The sequence below is a fragment of the Solea solea genome, chromosome 3, assembly GCF_958295425.1.
Source record: "Solea solea chromosome 3, fSolSol10.1, whole genome shotgun sequence".
Taxonomy (NCBI): Eukaryota; Metazoa; Chordata; class Actinopteri; order Pleuronectiformes; family Soleidae; genus Solea; species Solea solea.
The window spans coordinates 7,109,602-7,125,661 of NC_081136.1; the positions used below are offsets into that span (position 1 = coordinate 7,109,602).

The following is a 16,060-nucleotide window of genomic DNA, read 5'->3' on the forward strand; positions in this document are numbered from 1 at the left end:
CAAGCAACAGACACATGAAGAACATTTTTCTAATGGGCCGGGATCCAGAACCAAAAAAAAAACAAAACACAAATGTAAAAATATGTCTATCACCTGCCAAAACATCAACTTTTATCTGATTCAGTTTATCATAGTAACCATGACGGGAAAAATACAAGCATATCTTTGTGAAACTCATTTTAACCGAATAATCAAAACCAAAATAGAGTCGGCCGTTTATTGCGTAATCCGCTGCGGCATTTATGTGATTACCCACAGTTTCTCTCATATCCTTGTAGAGTCTGCCCATATTCGGAGACTAGACACTAATTAACATGATTTATGAATGATCTACTGTATATATAAAACAATACTAACAACAGCAATAGAAATAGTCTGTTTTGGGAGGAGATTTCAGCTGAAAACTAAAAACAGATGCCTCGTGATGTAAACTGTGGCAAGTGAAAACCTTACCCCACCTAATAGTTCTCATTAAATTAAGATTTCTAACCATTAGAAAAACAAATTACTGTTTATATTTTGGTGGCTACAGATACATCAGGGCATCAGAGGACCCCAGCCGAGGAGGACAGACTGCGGTCATGCGTCCTCAACCCACCTTCGAATGTGGTTTTGCGTTCAGACCTGAGGGCGTATCAGGATGGATTTGTACTTTAGTGCAATGTACACCAGACCAGATCACTCAGGATAGATGTTAAAACCAGGTATAAACAGGGTCTGAAATTAACCTGAAGGAAGTTCTAACCACGGCACCGACATTAGGTTTGACGTCATGAAAAGGGGAAAGTAGTACTTTGTCTGTTTTCTCCATAATGGCTTTGCCGCTGTCAAGGATATTGTTGTCTCCATGATCTGCCGTGGTGTCTGCAGCTGTGGAGCCTGCACTGCTGTCGGGAATCGATTTCTGCCTCTCTGGTCATTTTCAAATACTAATGTAATACTATTCCGACAATTAGCAAACACAAGTCGACTGAAGCTGTCCAACTTGAGGTGAAGACCTAAGAACAGCTGCATGGACCAACTCACCAGAGCGGACCTGGACAACTTCACTGGTCCCACCACCCGTAATTAAATAACAAAACATTTATTATTCATATTTCAAGTGAGGTTGCAAAATATTAAGCTGACGGTGGGGTAAATGCTTGGTTTTCCAAATTTTCCGCGACCGCTACAGAACATCAACACTGATGAGGGCTGTGAGGCAAGCAATTATGTCTTTATTACTGGTGGGATAGCACTTTATATAATATTTTCCATGAGTGTATGTTCTTTGTGGCCATACCTCAGCTTATAGAAAGGCGAGAAATGGTAAATCATTTCCAGTTACACGAGTACTTACTGTCACTGGGATAAAAGCGATCGCGCTGGAATAAAATGCAAACCAGACAGAGCATGAACGATAGCAGGAGACAAAGAGCTTTGTGTCTGGAGCTTTTATTTTTTTTTTAGTTTGTCTTACATTCAGGTTGGCCTGGTGCCGGACCAGACGTCATCGAGAAGAGAGAACCGAATCTATTATTTTTGAGTTCAGACAGACTGTGCTTATAAAACCAACACACATCAACTCACACGTCACATAAATCCTACATCTGTGTCCACAAGACTGCATCGCTGCAATCAATAACATTATAGAATCATGATTTTTTTTTTATATATATATATATATATATTCCTGTTACCATAATTTATGGCAACTGTCTATGAATATCGATTTGCTACTCTAAGTGACACATGAGTATACAGAGCAATTCAAAAAGGTGACAACAGTTCAAGCATGCAACACAATCTAGAAAAATAAACATTCTTTAAATGCCCCGAACATTAACATGAGGTTTTAGCTGTGTCTGGGCATGACAGTAGTGTTTGAACGAGTGGATCCTTTCCTTATTCTGTTGAGGCATTTCATAAGCTCCATCTGCTTTGATTTTTCATACAGTATTAACTGGAGTCAAGTTAAAACGAACATGAGTTCTTTAGCCTATAACGAGGACAATCCTGAAACAGGAAGTGTCAATCCCTGAGAAAAGGCAGCTTAAGTCTTTCACAAATGGGGCAAGCTAGCCATCTACCCTCCTTTTCAGCTTTCTGCTCTTTGATTTATTCTTCCACCTTCTTTTTCCAAGATGGCTGGAGAACAAATGATTGTCTCTCTCTTCCTCCCCTTGCTTGTCCCTCTCATCCTTGAACCAGGGTCCCCAAACGCCCCCATTATACTGAGGGTTAGAACGGAGGTCTTTGGCTGGGTAGCGCACCGGCACTGCGGTCTTATTGTACTGCGCTAGCCGCATTAGCATCTTCTTCACCACGTGTGGGTAGCGCAGAGACAAGTCCACTCTCTCGTAAGGGTCGGCTGTGATGTTGAAGAGCCAGAGGGATTTACCTCGGTCCCAACGCACGCGCTCATTATGCCAGCGGTTGGTTAGCCGCTGGCTGGAGAAGGTCTGTGGTGGCACCCAGTCACTGTACCCAGGAACACCTGTCAGGAGCTTCCAGTGGCCCACACGGATCGCAGCCTGGATGGCTGTGTTCCATATGCCGTACCCAGCCTTCCATGAACCGTTTTTGGCTCTGATGTAAATTGGGTCAATGTTATGTAGAATGTCCTGTCGAGGCGACTGGCGGCCTTCGCTGATAGCCTCCCACACGTCGTACCCATCCAGATTTAGATCTTCGTCTATTGTCCCTTCACCCAGAGTCAACAGAGTAGGGAACCAGTCCGTGATGTGGACCAGAGATCGGCATTTTGTCCCTTTGTTCACCAACAGGGGGCTGTGAACAAAGCCCACAGCCCTGATACCCCCCTCCCAGTAGGTGGCTTTACTCCCTCTGAGGGGCCAGTTGCTTCCACCAGCTGATGGCTGGCCTCCGTTGTCTGAAGAGTACACTATAATTGTGTTGTCATAATAACCATAGCGCTTTAGCGCTACCGTGAGGTTGTGTATAGCTTCATCGAGGCAAGTCACCATGGCGGCATATTTACGGCGATTCAAGTTCGGGATGGCCTTGTAGCGCTCGAGGTAGTGGGCAGGAACCTGCAGCGGGGAATGAACAGCCTGATAGGCTAAGTAGAGGAACAAAGGTTGTTTGCGAGGGTTGTGATTGGCTAAAATACCGATAGCCTTTCGAGTAAACATCACAGTAGAGTACAAGCCGCGGTCCTGTTCCCAAGCTGCTTCCTCCCCTTCGTACAAATCGTAACCGCACATACCGGGCGCTTCACATTTATAGTGACTGTAGTAGTCCCCGCTGCCGAGCAGGGAGCCGAAGAAGCTGTCAAAACCACGCTGGGTGGGGAGACAACCACGTTTGTAGAAGCCCAGGTGCCACTTGCCCACCATGTGAGTGGAGTACCCTGCTTCCCTGAGCTTCTGGGGCAGGGTGGTATTTTCCAGGGGCAGGCAGTTGGGCTGGGTAGGTCGGATGATAGAGTGCTGAAGGCCAGTGTGGATTTGATACCTAGAAAAAACAGACATCACTAGGTCAAAAACATGAATCAACTTTGATGAAAACTCATTATTGTGGTACAAATCATTGATCTAAAATGCTGTCTGGCTTACCAACATACAATCCTAATGATTTATTTTCAGGAGCCACAATGTTACCCTCATTCCAGGAGCTCATGATATATCATAATCTTGTTTAGTCTATTTAAAATGAGAATTCGTTGGACAAAATGCCTTCAGGGCATTTTCGAGTTACTTCAAGATTTCAAAAGCATATTTTCACAGTTATATCATGACTCACAATTATTTTGGTCAGTATAATGGAGACATTTTCATATGCTTGCATGCGTAATGTAAAAACTCAAAAAAGGACTGAACCCATTAGCTACTACACACAAAAAGAAAATCAATTACGGTAACTGCAAAAAGCACTAAACCATCTGCCAAAAACATAAGAGCTAGACATTAGAGTGTTATGCTTGTACATTGCTCTCTTCCACAGAGTGACATTTACAGCTTGGCCTTATTGCCAAACATTCTGAAAAGCTTTCCTTTGCCTAAACTTTTAAGAGAAGCAAATGGCTCCAGATAGGATAATAGGATTTTATTTATATGCTACTGTCTGCCATTTAAAAAAAAAACAAAAACAAAAAACCTTTACATTGAATTTGCTGCTGACGTATATTTAGAAAATTAAAGACAATGTTTTTCCTCCCACACAGACCGACAGGCAACAGGTTGTCCAGTCACAGAGAGAGTCTTTGTATGGGGGAATCACAAACCAATACTTTATTCAATTCAATTCAATTCTAATTACAACTTGACCACATCCAAAGCAAACACATTTGAGCTGACCAGAGGATACTTAGAGGCTGGTAACCCCAGCACAGAGTAATGCTCAACTGAAGTCTGGCAGTGCAGGCAGAGGTGGATATGGTATTGGGGTAAGTTTGGGGGCCCAGAGCCAAAACAGAGGACCTGTCACTCAAGGCTAGACAGGAAGCAGAGTTGTGACCTGGTGAAAACGATGCTGCTAACACAGCACTATTGATAAGCAAAGGGGACTGTTTGTATCGAGCAACTTTGATAGAAACCACAAATGTAAACTTTTAAACGTCCAGTGTGAAACGTTTACAAGGGTTTATTGGCAAAAATTGAATATGCTAACCATGATTGGGTTTATATAATTGTATAATTGTGTTAAAATAAAAAAAAGTTGGATTTTCATGGCCTTAGAGTAAGCCTTTTATATGTACTTAAGGGAAGGGACTTGCTTTATAGAGGCAGCTACTGTATCTTGCAACAACTGCCTTGTTTGAATGGACATGTGTAATGCATTTTTTGGTTTTGTTAACCCTCTTATGACCAACATGATAATTCTGGATTTATTTAGATTTTATGGCTGTAGAATTATCAAAAAATGTTCAATGAGTGAGCTCTTCTGCCCCTTTTTCCAAGGTAACTTTCACTTTCAATATCTGGCAGTTATTCAACCGTTTAAGAGTTATGGTACTAAGAAGCTGACGTCACAAATGTGTCGTTCTGCAGAAGTCCTGAGGGCCACTATCATGACAGGTATATGGGCACAAAGCTCTTTTTCTCTGCTTTCCGGGATCCATCCATCCATCTTCTGCCCTTTTAGCCAAGAGGGGTTTTTTGGGTGATATATGATCTGTACTCTTTAGGTGCTCAAAACAAAGGCAACTGGACTTCTCAAACAGGTCAACCTACAATGCTGTCTTGAGGGCCCTCCCCAAACAGTTTCACCCCAATTCCCACCTTTAAGGACTCATATGATGGCTATGTTAAGGTCTCCAAGGTGCCACCAAGGGTTTAAAAAAACCTGGGGACTCCCACACTAAAATCAGAACGTAAGAAGCCGTTTGGATGAGAGGTGAAATGTCTTACAGAACCTTACAGAAGTCCAGTTGCCTTTGTTTTTAGCACTCAAAGATTACCATGATTTGGATGGACGACTGAGCGCCTTCACAGACAAGTACACTGTACATATACCCAATGCTGAAACCGATGAAGAAGAAACACCAAACGGCAGAAAGAGTGTTGAGAGAGAGTTGTTAAAGAGCGTTTACATTCTTCCTGGTATGCAAAGATCACCAGTTTCCTAAAGCACTTGGGAAAGGGAGGGAGTCAGCGGAGGATTCGTCCATTTGTTGCACTTTTAAGCCTCACCAATAGATGTCACTAATTCTCACACACTGGACCTTTGAGTACTTTCAGGGCGCTCTCCTTCTCACACCACCACATCATCTTAATTATTCAGTGACTGCGAATATCACCAAATGATGGGCTTTGGGAGGAAAGTTCCAAAAAAGTGACATCCAGTATTTTGTTAAAATATTGCATCAGAAGTGGATAATGTCCTCCAGACTTCTACTCGAAAGAAGGCACCCTTACATCTGTCCCTGATTTGCTGCGACAGATTTATTGAAAAACCTGACAAAAGCTGTAGCTGGCATTGTTGAGTCGCAACTCCAGGTTATTAAAAAACTAGACTCTGTTTCTGAAAGGCTCCACCAATATTGACACATGTTTATTGACTTTCCTTTAGTTTATTTGAGGTTGCTTTGCAGAGTAAGCAGTAAGTAAACCAATTTCTCTGAATTGCCCTGTGACTATTCAAAGTCTACTGTCCTGGGTCAAACTAAGTCCTGGTAAGATAACTTAATTGACTTTATGCTGGAAGGTTACTATGGGATTACTGATTACTGACCAATAATGGCAAAAATACTTTGCTTATCCCAGCTTAAAACATGTTTTCATTCCCTAGAACAAGGTATCAAAGTAAAGTCTTCCAAAAAGAGATTGAGTGCAATGAAAAATAATGTTAGCTACGTTTCTAATCGATGGCGATCCATCATATTATTGAGTTGCTGTTCTTTGGGTCTACCACGTTTTGGATCAGATCTAATTATACTAATGGACATTTGGACCACGTCTGAGTCTCCCATAATCGAAACTATGCGCTGTGGGATTAGCGGTCTGAATTTAAAACAGCCAAGCAAACTTTATCATTACTGAGAATGTGACTAACTATGTTTTCGTTTCACACTGAGGCTGCACAGCTGGGACGGTGGGAAGATAAACACAATGAGATCCGAGTTAATTTCTGCGCGACTCCCTACGTCTGTTTTGAGTAAAAGGCAGACAGCCAGAAGACGCGGGACTGATGTAGCCAGATGCCTCTCCACCTCCTCCCCTCTTTCTCTCCTGAGGTTAGTGGTGTGCAGTCAAGCTGTCACCAGGGAACGGGAGTGAAAATAAGTGTCTGGTGTAGGTTTCCAGAGAGGAGGATTCATTTGGCAGAGAACCAGAGGCTTGGCCAGGCCTAGTGATCTTCTGCTGCTTGTGGAGAATGCAAAAGTAACTCCAAGGTTAACATGTGGCACGTGAGCCAATAACTTGTTGATTTATCACTCGAGTCGTACACTCTCCAAACAAACGCACACTCCCCTGCATGTAGCACAGTGAGCCAGAGCATCGTCTTTTAATTGAGCTTTTAATGGAGCTTCAGTTTCGATTCGGTGGAGCGAACGTAACCTCAGAATGGTGTTTGAAGGTCTGTGGTAATAATAATAATAATAATCAGCAGACAATTTTATAAACACTTTTAAGTTGGCAACAGCTCTTGCTTTAGTAACATTGCTGTCTTCTGTATTAACCAATTATCAGTAGCATTTGTTTTTATGTTTGGCTCTCCATGACGAATACTGATAAGCAATATGCTAAAAGTGGTGATTGCCGACAATTTTGCATCAGTCATCCGTCAGTCTAGTCTAGTCTTAGACGAAGTCGTGATGTTTTTACTGGATTCATATTTGCGTATACTTTAAATAGCGCTTGACAGGTTCATTATTTACTAAGTCGAATCTTTGAGAAATTAACATGAATCAGTCCAACAAAAACATGATGAACTCAGCCAATCATCAGCCGATACTTTCATCTGATATCCACAGGACGCAGATGTTAGATAGATGTTAGGACGACCACAGTGACTTGTACATTGCTGCATTGTGTCGGCGGAGCGTGTTTGTGGTCAACGGCTCTGCCCTTGCCAGTAACGCTGACCCCCGCTTCGCAGGGGGAAGCCCTGACCGCTGACCCACCTCATCAGCAGCAGCAGGATCTGCTGCCAGCTGCGTTTGGTGGAGGCTTTCTGGAAAAACCTGTGGGCAGAGCGCTTTAATCTCTGGTGAGACATCCACCGTGCTGCACTACGCCTGGCTACAACAAAATGCCATCTGGGTTTGAGGCCTCCAAAACTTTTTGAAATCAAGTGAGGAAATTGTAGTGTTTACAAGTTGGCAAAACAGGTTTCCCATGAATTCAATTCTGGTTCCCAGGACCTTGGGTATGTTACAACTGCTGAGGGTAATAACATGGCACAAATCTGAATTCGATACCTCTATTTGTTGCAAGTCTTTGAGGTCGGGTCAGTGAATATGAGAATGAGACCACACTGGCCCTGGTGGGCGCCAAGAGAGAGCGTCGTGGTTTCGAATGGCAATGAGAAAAATGTCTTGACACTTGGTGGTCTATGCAGGGAGGGCTTTGAAATCCAATTACAAACATGCACGCTGGGGGATAGAGGATGTATTGTTGGCCTGTCATTAGGCGATGAGATCTGAACGCAATGAACAAAGCCAGGGATGGGGATGACAGGAAGAAGCAAAGCCAGTTGTGTTTGTGGGAAAGACGACAATATCAACAACAGGGCTTGAACCAAGCTTGGTGTTGAAAAGTTATTTCTTTGGAAAAAAAAAAGACTTAAAGAAAAAAGTTTCTGCCTCATTTTCATTGAGAAAAGAAAATCCACATAAGAAACCTTCACCACAATCTAGATTTTCCAGCACGCAGAGTACATGGTAGATTTAGCCTTGTAAGTTGCCCATAAACATACATAAAATCACTTTTGGATGTTCTACGCTCCATTATCGTCAATCTCTTTTTAAATTCATTTATTTTTCTACAAGGATCAGTTTTCCACTTCTGCCCTTCACTTCATTTATTTTTTACACGTCACGCACTTTTGCACTGATGCCAGGACAGGAAAAAAAATCAATGATAAAACCCAGACAGTGGAGCACAAGAGCAAAAACCGAGACCAGATACCTGTGCAAAGTTATTAAGACACATGTGTGCGTGTTTAGGATTTGACCCCTTAAGAGCCCCCAGTTCCTCGCGCTCACGGCTCCTGCAGGTTTGGTGGTGTTCACATACCAACAGGTTACAGGCGTGTAATGAGAATGTCATGCTAAGTGCAGCCTGTGATTCCTCTACAAATCAGTCAAAACCGAGTCAAGGATTTGACGGAGAAGATCTTGACTTTGCCGGTTTTGGGAAATGTCGGGGACAATTATTACGTGAAGACTTGAAAATAAAGACTGAAGTAACAACTGCCCTCTGGAGATCTGCAGGTCTTTCCTGTCTTGACTGATTTATAGGTTCTTTTAAAACCATACATTTGCAGCTAAAGCGCAGGGGCCACAGATCGGAGGTCACACATCCCTGAACCCTTTATCCACTAAGAATTCCAAGTCACACACACACAAGCAGGGGGAATACTTCTAAAAGACGATGGCTCAATTCCACGTCTTATCACGCCATTTTCTCATAAAAAATAAATAAAAAAAGCGAAGTTATGGTCCGCCAGTGTAATCACTCTATCGCTCTGGTTTATTTACACAACCGCTGAGCCACAAGGCCAGCAAATCACACACACCATTAAACTCAAATCGCCAAGTGCCGGCAATCTTTCAAGTCCCAAAAGACAAGTGCAATGGCCGCTGCTCGAGCCACTGAGGTTGTGTAGGACCTGATGCCCGTAGCCGGAGCCCTCTCGTATGTTTCTACTCCACGTCTTCCTCACATATGGTTCAAATAAGCACAGCACTCTGCATTTAATCAAAGTCAGCCCAGGAGTCGTTGGTCTCACTTAGCTCTTCCTTTCAGCAAGCTCTTCATTTACTTTCCTCGCTATCTCTGAAAGTCTCCCTTCAGTGCGGCCCCCTCGCTTTGGACTTTGTGCTCTCACGGTTTTTATATTTTACGGTTTCTTTGAGATGAGGAACAAATTGTCCCCTGTCAATATTTCCTTTTCCACACATTTCAAAGCCTGCATATGTACTGGGCTGATTTGTCAGCGCGCTACTCAATCCGGAGCTCTGCGATAGGCCATGGGGCCAAGAAAAGGGGGTGACTGAGGGGCTTAGACATGCTTGAGATAAGTGTGGACAGTTGGGACGTGTGTGAATAAGTGGGAGAGGGAGTTGTAGTGGGTGAGGAGCAGAGTGAAAAAGAGCTGTTTTAAGAAAACAAGCAGTCCAAGTTGCCCGCTGGTTTAGACCAGATGCAGAACCAGAGGTCTGAGAAATAAGAGGAGTGTTCCAGGATGGCAGAAGAGCATTCTGGAACACAGCCACTAAACCTGCTGCAGATCTGCTCCTCGCTGACCTGCAGCCCTCTCACTGCATTCTTCATCTTTTGTTTCTTGATGGATGGTTGCAGCTCATTCCACAACAATGAAACTGACGAATTTAATCAGGGTTTTCTGGTCATCTATCAAAGTGTTGCCCCGGAGGGGTGAAGCTGACCAAGAGTCAAGGCAACGGATGAAAGTGCGAGAGAGTCAGACCAGTCGTACAAGAGCCGAATGTTTTGTTTATGATCTCCAGAACTTTCCAGAAAGTCCATCTGTGGGATTTGTCCAGACAGGTAAGGCAACATGGCCGACAAACTCTGCAACATAAATCTTTGACACTTCAAAAGCGCATTTTCCTTAACTACAAAGGATAAAAAAAAAAAAAACAACTGTAAAGGTTCCAGATCTATTGAGTCTGTTATGCCTCATCGTAGACTGCTCAAGGTGCAACACCTGCTTGGCAATCCACTGCTTACGATCACATGAGAAGGAAGGTCATGTGGCTGAAGAGCAAGGTCACCCCAAATTTGGGCAAAAGCTCCGACTTTGGGCCTCTAATCTCATCAGAGCAGCTTAAAGAAAATCAGACAGGTTCGGAGTTTCTCAAGCTCCTGTTACTGGAGAGTTCCCAGTGCTTTGTTAACGTTCTCAGCAACAGCTGTTGACAAGCTTTTGCCAAGTCCTTTTTTTTTTTTATCTTCACTCCACTGGTTGTGGTAACCATGTGGAATCACACAGGTCATAACGTCATGGCGTAACGCAACAGTAGCCACTCTGAACATGAACCTTCGCTCATGTGATTAACTTCTGATGTGACTCCAGACTTCGTTTTGTCCTCGGCGAGGATGAAACCTGTAACGGTTCAGCTCAGCTGTAGAGCAGCCGCCGCAGAACCAAAACTCCCTGTTTACAGCTCTCAAATTTTACCAAACTACTCACATTTGTAAGTCTCTGTTTACGTTCTGGGACGGGAAAGTCATAGTTGGGTTGTTTTCTTTTTGTCAGTGACGAGTTATAGAATACCTAACCACACTCGGGAACACGGCATTCGAGCAGTGCTGCTCGGCCGTATGTGGTCTGGCGTCGCGCTACCCTCGGTTTCTCCGGTTTCGTCTCAGTTGACTTTGTGCTCTGGTCATGTTAAGATAAGATTTGTATTAAGAACGTTTATGGCGTGACACTCAGGGGCACAAATGATGCACTGGACTCTAAGACTTTTGGGGGGTACGACCACACGAAACAAAACAAAAGACAAACGATCGCCCACAAGACCGAATCTGATGCCTTATATGATGCCAAACATGAGCTGACAGGCTTATGTGTATACAATCATGAGTTTTGCAGTGACTACAGGTTCATAGTTACCCTTGTTGAGTCCTGTTTTCACTCTGAGGTAAAGGATTGTTTTTGATCGTGATGTAAAACCAAGGTCAATTATCCCATAAAAAAAGAGCAAATCTCCCAAAAATCCAAGTTCCTCATAAACTAGTCTTTAATCCAGAACGATCCTTGTTAAAAATAATGGTACTGTTATTCACAATCAGTGACTTGGACTGGTCACATGAGGGTTGTATCATTCAGGATTTTTATATGGACCCTGTGGTCCTGAGGGAACATTCGGGGGGTTTTTTTATGAGGCAGAACAACCTGTCCATCTGGGGGACAGGTGAGAGGAGCGCACAGGGATTGGTCCAGTCGGCATTAAAACAAAGAAATAAAGGTATAATAAAATCTGAGGATATGCCAGGAGCATGCAGCTGGGTTCAGGTGCAGGCAGTTGCCATGGCAATCAGTCTAAACAGCCTGTAAAACTTCATCAGACTCTTACGAGGCGATGATGCTTTGGATTCGGAGTCATATTTGTCTTTGACAAGTCTTTGTTCGTGTGCCAAAATGTGACTTGAAAGAACTCCAGCGTGTGTCCAAGCGATACAAAGTAGACTGCTGATGATTTAATATGAACACTGCCACACACGTACAGTACAAACCTCCCTGCAAGCAGCCGTTGGGTCAGGAAGTGTAGCTCAATCAGATTCTCCACCTGTAATTCCTACGTGGATGTTATCGCTATAGTTTTTGTTTCTGCAGTCCAGAGATCAGAGCAGCTACCAGGGAAACGGAGGAACGAGGAGGTGGCGGCTGCACGTTTCTCATTATTTTCTCGGACGCCTGCCAAAAGTCACCGGTGCCCAGCAAGGCTCCAAGCTTTCCTTGCTGAGGAGCAGAGCAGATGGCGGAGGCAGCGCGCGAGAGCAAACCCTGCGGAGCTGCGTACGCTACAAAGAGGGAAAACTGCTGATGTCAAAGCGCAAAAAACCAGACCACAACTTAACTGGTAAATGTGATACTCTTCACATTAACCAGCCTCGCCCCTTTGATATCGCCCTACAGCTTCCTGTCGCCGTGTTAAACACCGCGTGGTTGCTACGGTAGCACTACCGCTCCCTTATTTGGAAAACCTTAAAAACTGTGTTTGACAAAAACCCAAGCTCAAACAGCAAAAATCCTCCAAAGCGCTTCACATTAGGTATGAACGCGCCAGAAGAACATCTACTGTACGCTTTGTCCTTCATTTGAAAACCTCTGTGTAGAATGTGGCGGCCTCTAGGGGAGAAGCGGCGTATTGCGACAAACTAAATTCCTTTTGGAAACAAACATCGTGGCTTTTAAGTGATAAGGAATGAATGAAACCATAACTTTGAAATATTGTACTTATCATTTCTGGAGCTAGATTCCTTGTAAATCTTACATACTGGTCCTTTAAATCCCTGCAAATTGCAACGTGGAGCTAAAAGCTTGACCTCACCCTACGTAACTTAGGGTGAGGTCAATTTAATGGCTAATGTGAAGCGTTTCCATGATATCACATGATCTTCCCCAGGAGGCTGAACTGGAGTTGGAAATCCTCAGCATTCCTTTCTTTATGTCTATTTTTCTGGCAACCAAACAACCTTATCTAGTTTTATCAGTTATGAAAAACGTTGGCTCCCCAAAATTATAGCTAAATGTGCACATAAACTAAAGAATGCCTTCTCTTCAGTCCAGTGCATTTACAAGTTGTAAAAAGCTGGTAGAGACGGCGGTGTCTGCTTTCCAATCGCCTGGAGGAAGCCGAGCTTTGATAAGCGACGACTTATCAGAACATTTAGATCTAAAAGCCTGATAAAGAAGATCCTGGTTGTGATAATAAGCCGCAGTAGCAGCTCATCTCTGGAAACATCAATCCGTTCACTCATTATGAAAAACTGCTAATGTTTTGCAGAGCAGCAGCAGAAGACAAAAAATTAGAATTATTTCATCAGTTACGCCAACTGTGTCTTCAAGAAGACCAACATTAAATCATCTTTACATGCAAGAACGTCATCAGCTGCAACAGACTTTGAAGAAGACATACTTTCTGGCATGTGATGGCCACCGTAGTTCTCTAAAGCACTTGGGAAATTGAGATGTCACTGGTCCTTCCACACTCGACCTTTGTCGTTTGGGAACGGCTGCAGCAGATGCTTATTGCTTCCTCCGTAAAGCGAGGCCCTTATCCAGCGTACGTACAAAATGTGTGTTCACACTGAACGCACCGCGGGATCAGTTTTACCGAAATCTACGTGTTTCACAAACTGCCGTCTGGAGTGACAGGGGTTCTGGAAGTGGTAGGTGAAGAAACCCGTAGCATGAATGTATTTTATTTCGGAGACGACGCCATGGCATCGAGCCATCGGTGAAACTGAATATCGCAACGGCGTGTAATGCAGTTCGGATAAATATTATACATTTACAATATGTTGTGTGAACGGATTTGTGCAATGAAGCAATTATGCAACAATGTGCCGTATATTTTCCAGAACAATTGTCTTTTTGTGAGCTCTCATGTCTCTATTTTTTGATTCCCTGAATGTACTTTCATTTTTTTTTATCCTGTATAACATCAACCTGCCAAGGGACTAAAGGCGGTAATTAGCCTCAGGCTACAACCTGGCATTGTACATTTTAATGTGCTTTTCCATAAATAAATAAATAAATAAATAAAAATAAGAATTCCAACTTGCAGAATTGATAATGTATCTATTGTGTTGCGTCTAGTTTTGTATAAAGTACCTTAAATGGACACTTAAAGGTAAAAGTACAAGTTTGTTACAAGATCAGATCTGATACAAAATGTACTTAAGTTTTAGAAGTAAAGGTATTAAAAAAGTGAGGCGTTAGGAACGAGCCATGGTGGTTCAGTGGTGGGGCGAGTTGTCTTTCAAATTGGAAGGTTGGGGGTTCAATTCCTGGCTCTGCTAGTCTATATGTGCTCTTGAGCGAGACACTTAACCCCATGTTGAAGCAGCTCATCAAGGCTAGAAAAGCTCTATATGAATACAGACCATAATACCAACTCTTCTTCTTCTATTTTATTTGGTAGTAACGAGTAACAAAGATAGTTAGAGGAGTAAAAGTTGCTAGAAATATAAATAACAAAATAAAGTACATATACGTGAATGTTGTACTTAAGTACAGTAACAAAGTATTTGTACTTTGTTACATTACAACACTGCATCCCAAACACACTTATGGACAGTATATTCAATTTCTGCCAATAAACCTTTTTAAATACTACACACTGCACCTTTAACTGTTACCAAAATAAAAGCTTTTGTAAGTCTTTATAGTGGTTCAAGATGGAGAAGTTTTATTGCATTAATTATGATTAGGTAATCTGATTAAGAGCCTACATTGGGCCTGTGGTGTAGTGTCAGGTGAGGGTCAAAGGTCATCATCATCATCATCATCATCATGACTGTACCTGCCGGTCAGGAGTTGGCTCCTGGATGGACTACACAGCGGCTGCACGTAGTAGTTCTCCAGTTTCACTCCCTGCGCCGCCAGCCGGTCCAGTGCCGGGGTCTTGATCTCGGAGCCGTGGTAACCGACGTCCCGGAAACCCTGATCGTCCACCAGGATGAAGACGATGTGCGGCTGCGAGCTGCCCGCCTGCGCCTTCTCGAACTCGTTGCCCCGGTTGCGCAGCTGCTCGGCGTCCCAGTTCTCCCACGACATTTGAACGCTCCACGTCTGCGCGACGATGAAGCCGAGGAACAGACTCACCGGGACCCAGAGCATGAACATGTTTCAGGAGGATTCAGCAGCAGCGGTGGTGGCGGTGGTGGTGGTGCACATGATCCGGGGGAACGGCGACGCATGGAAATCGGGCTCGCATCGGTTTTTTTTTTTCTTCCTCTGACACTTTGAACGTCCACGTGGAAAACAAACGCACCCCCGTGAACAGCTGATGTGTCCGAGACTAACTCAATAAAAGTTCACTCAAGCGCACAGCGAGTCTGCGTGTGCGTCGGAAGACGCGCAAGAGGATTTCACACTCCACGCAAACGCTACACAGTCTGGAGCAGCGTGTCCACCGCAGCTGATGTCCTCCATCCTGTCACACACAGCGGTCCATCCCAGCAGAGAGACACCGGTGACTGAGCGCTAACTCCGGCTGTGGAGGCAGCACCATGCGTCCTCTCCTCCTCCTCCTCCTCCTGCTTCTCCTCCTCCTCCTCTCAGCCAACAACACCACACTGTAGCGCGGTGATGCGTTCACGAGCAGCTCCGGAACGATGACTTGGGTGGGAGGGAACACAGCTGTCATTCACTCCGTGTGTGTTTGAGACTCTTATAGTCCTGTGAAAACAGAAAAAAAAAAAAGTTGAAGTTGAATTTGTCGATTTCGTCTCAATAAATATGTCTTTAACTCTCATTTTACGTTATTTAAACTTTAACTTTGTCTTTATTCTGGTTGCATTAACATATAACACATACATTTTTTCAATGGTGTGGGTTTTTCATCGCAAAGGTATAACATCTATTCAAATTCACAGACAGACAATAAAGTGTAAGTGGCAGTAGAATCTGTGCATTTATACTGTTTTAAACTTTATAAAATCAAACCTAAACTTGAAAGGACAGTCAATAATGTGGATTTTGAATGAAATCTTCCTTTAAAGTGCTGCTTCAGTGGGTGAATTTCAATGCACAGTGCATTTATTCTTGATTTCCTCCAAGATAGGGGCTCCAAAGTGAGCCTAATGTAGAAAAAATGTAAAATATAATTTTTAAAACGTTAAAAATCAATGCATTTGAACTCAAAATCATCAGTTTAAATGACAGGACAGTCAATAGTGTGGATTTTGAATGAAAT

At 43.4% G+C, this 16,060-nt stretch overlaps 1 protein-coding gene across 1 annotated transcript; it reads right to left on the reverse strand.

The window, feature by feature from the left end:
* Positions 1 to 1,418: 1,418 nt before the first annotated feature.
* On the reverse strand, positions 1,419 to 15,352 carry arsj (arylsulfatase family, member J). Its single transcript, XM_058626256.1, has 2 exons — positions 14,666 to 15,352; positions 1,419 to 3,456 (listed from the first exon to the last, which is right to left on the reverse strand). Exons 1-2 carry the CDS (start codon positions 14,986 to 14,988, stop codon positions 2,058 to 2,060), a joined length of 1,722 nt encoding a protein of 573 aa, XP_058482239.1. The 5' UTR covers positions 14,989 to 15,352; the 3' UTR covers positions 1,419 to 2,057.
* Positions 15,353 to 16,060: the final 708 nt, after the last annotated feature.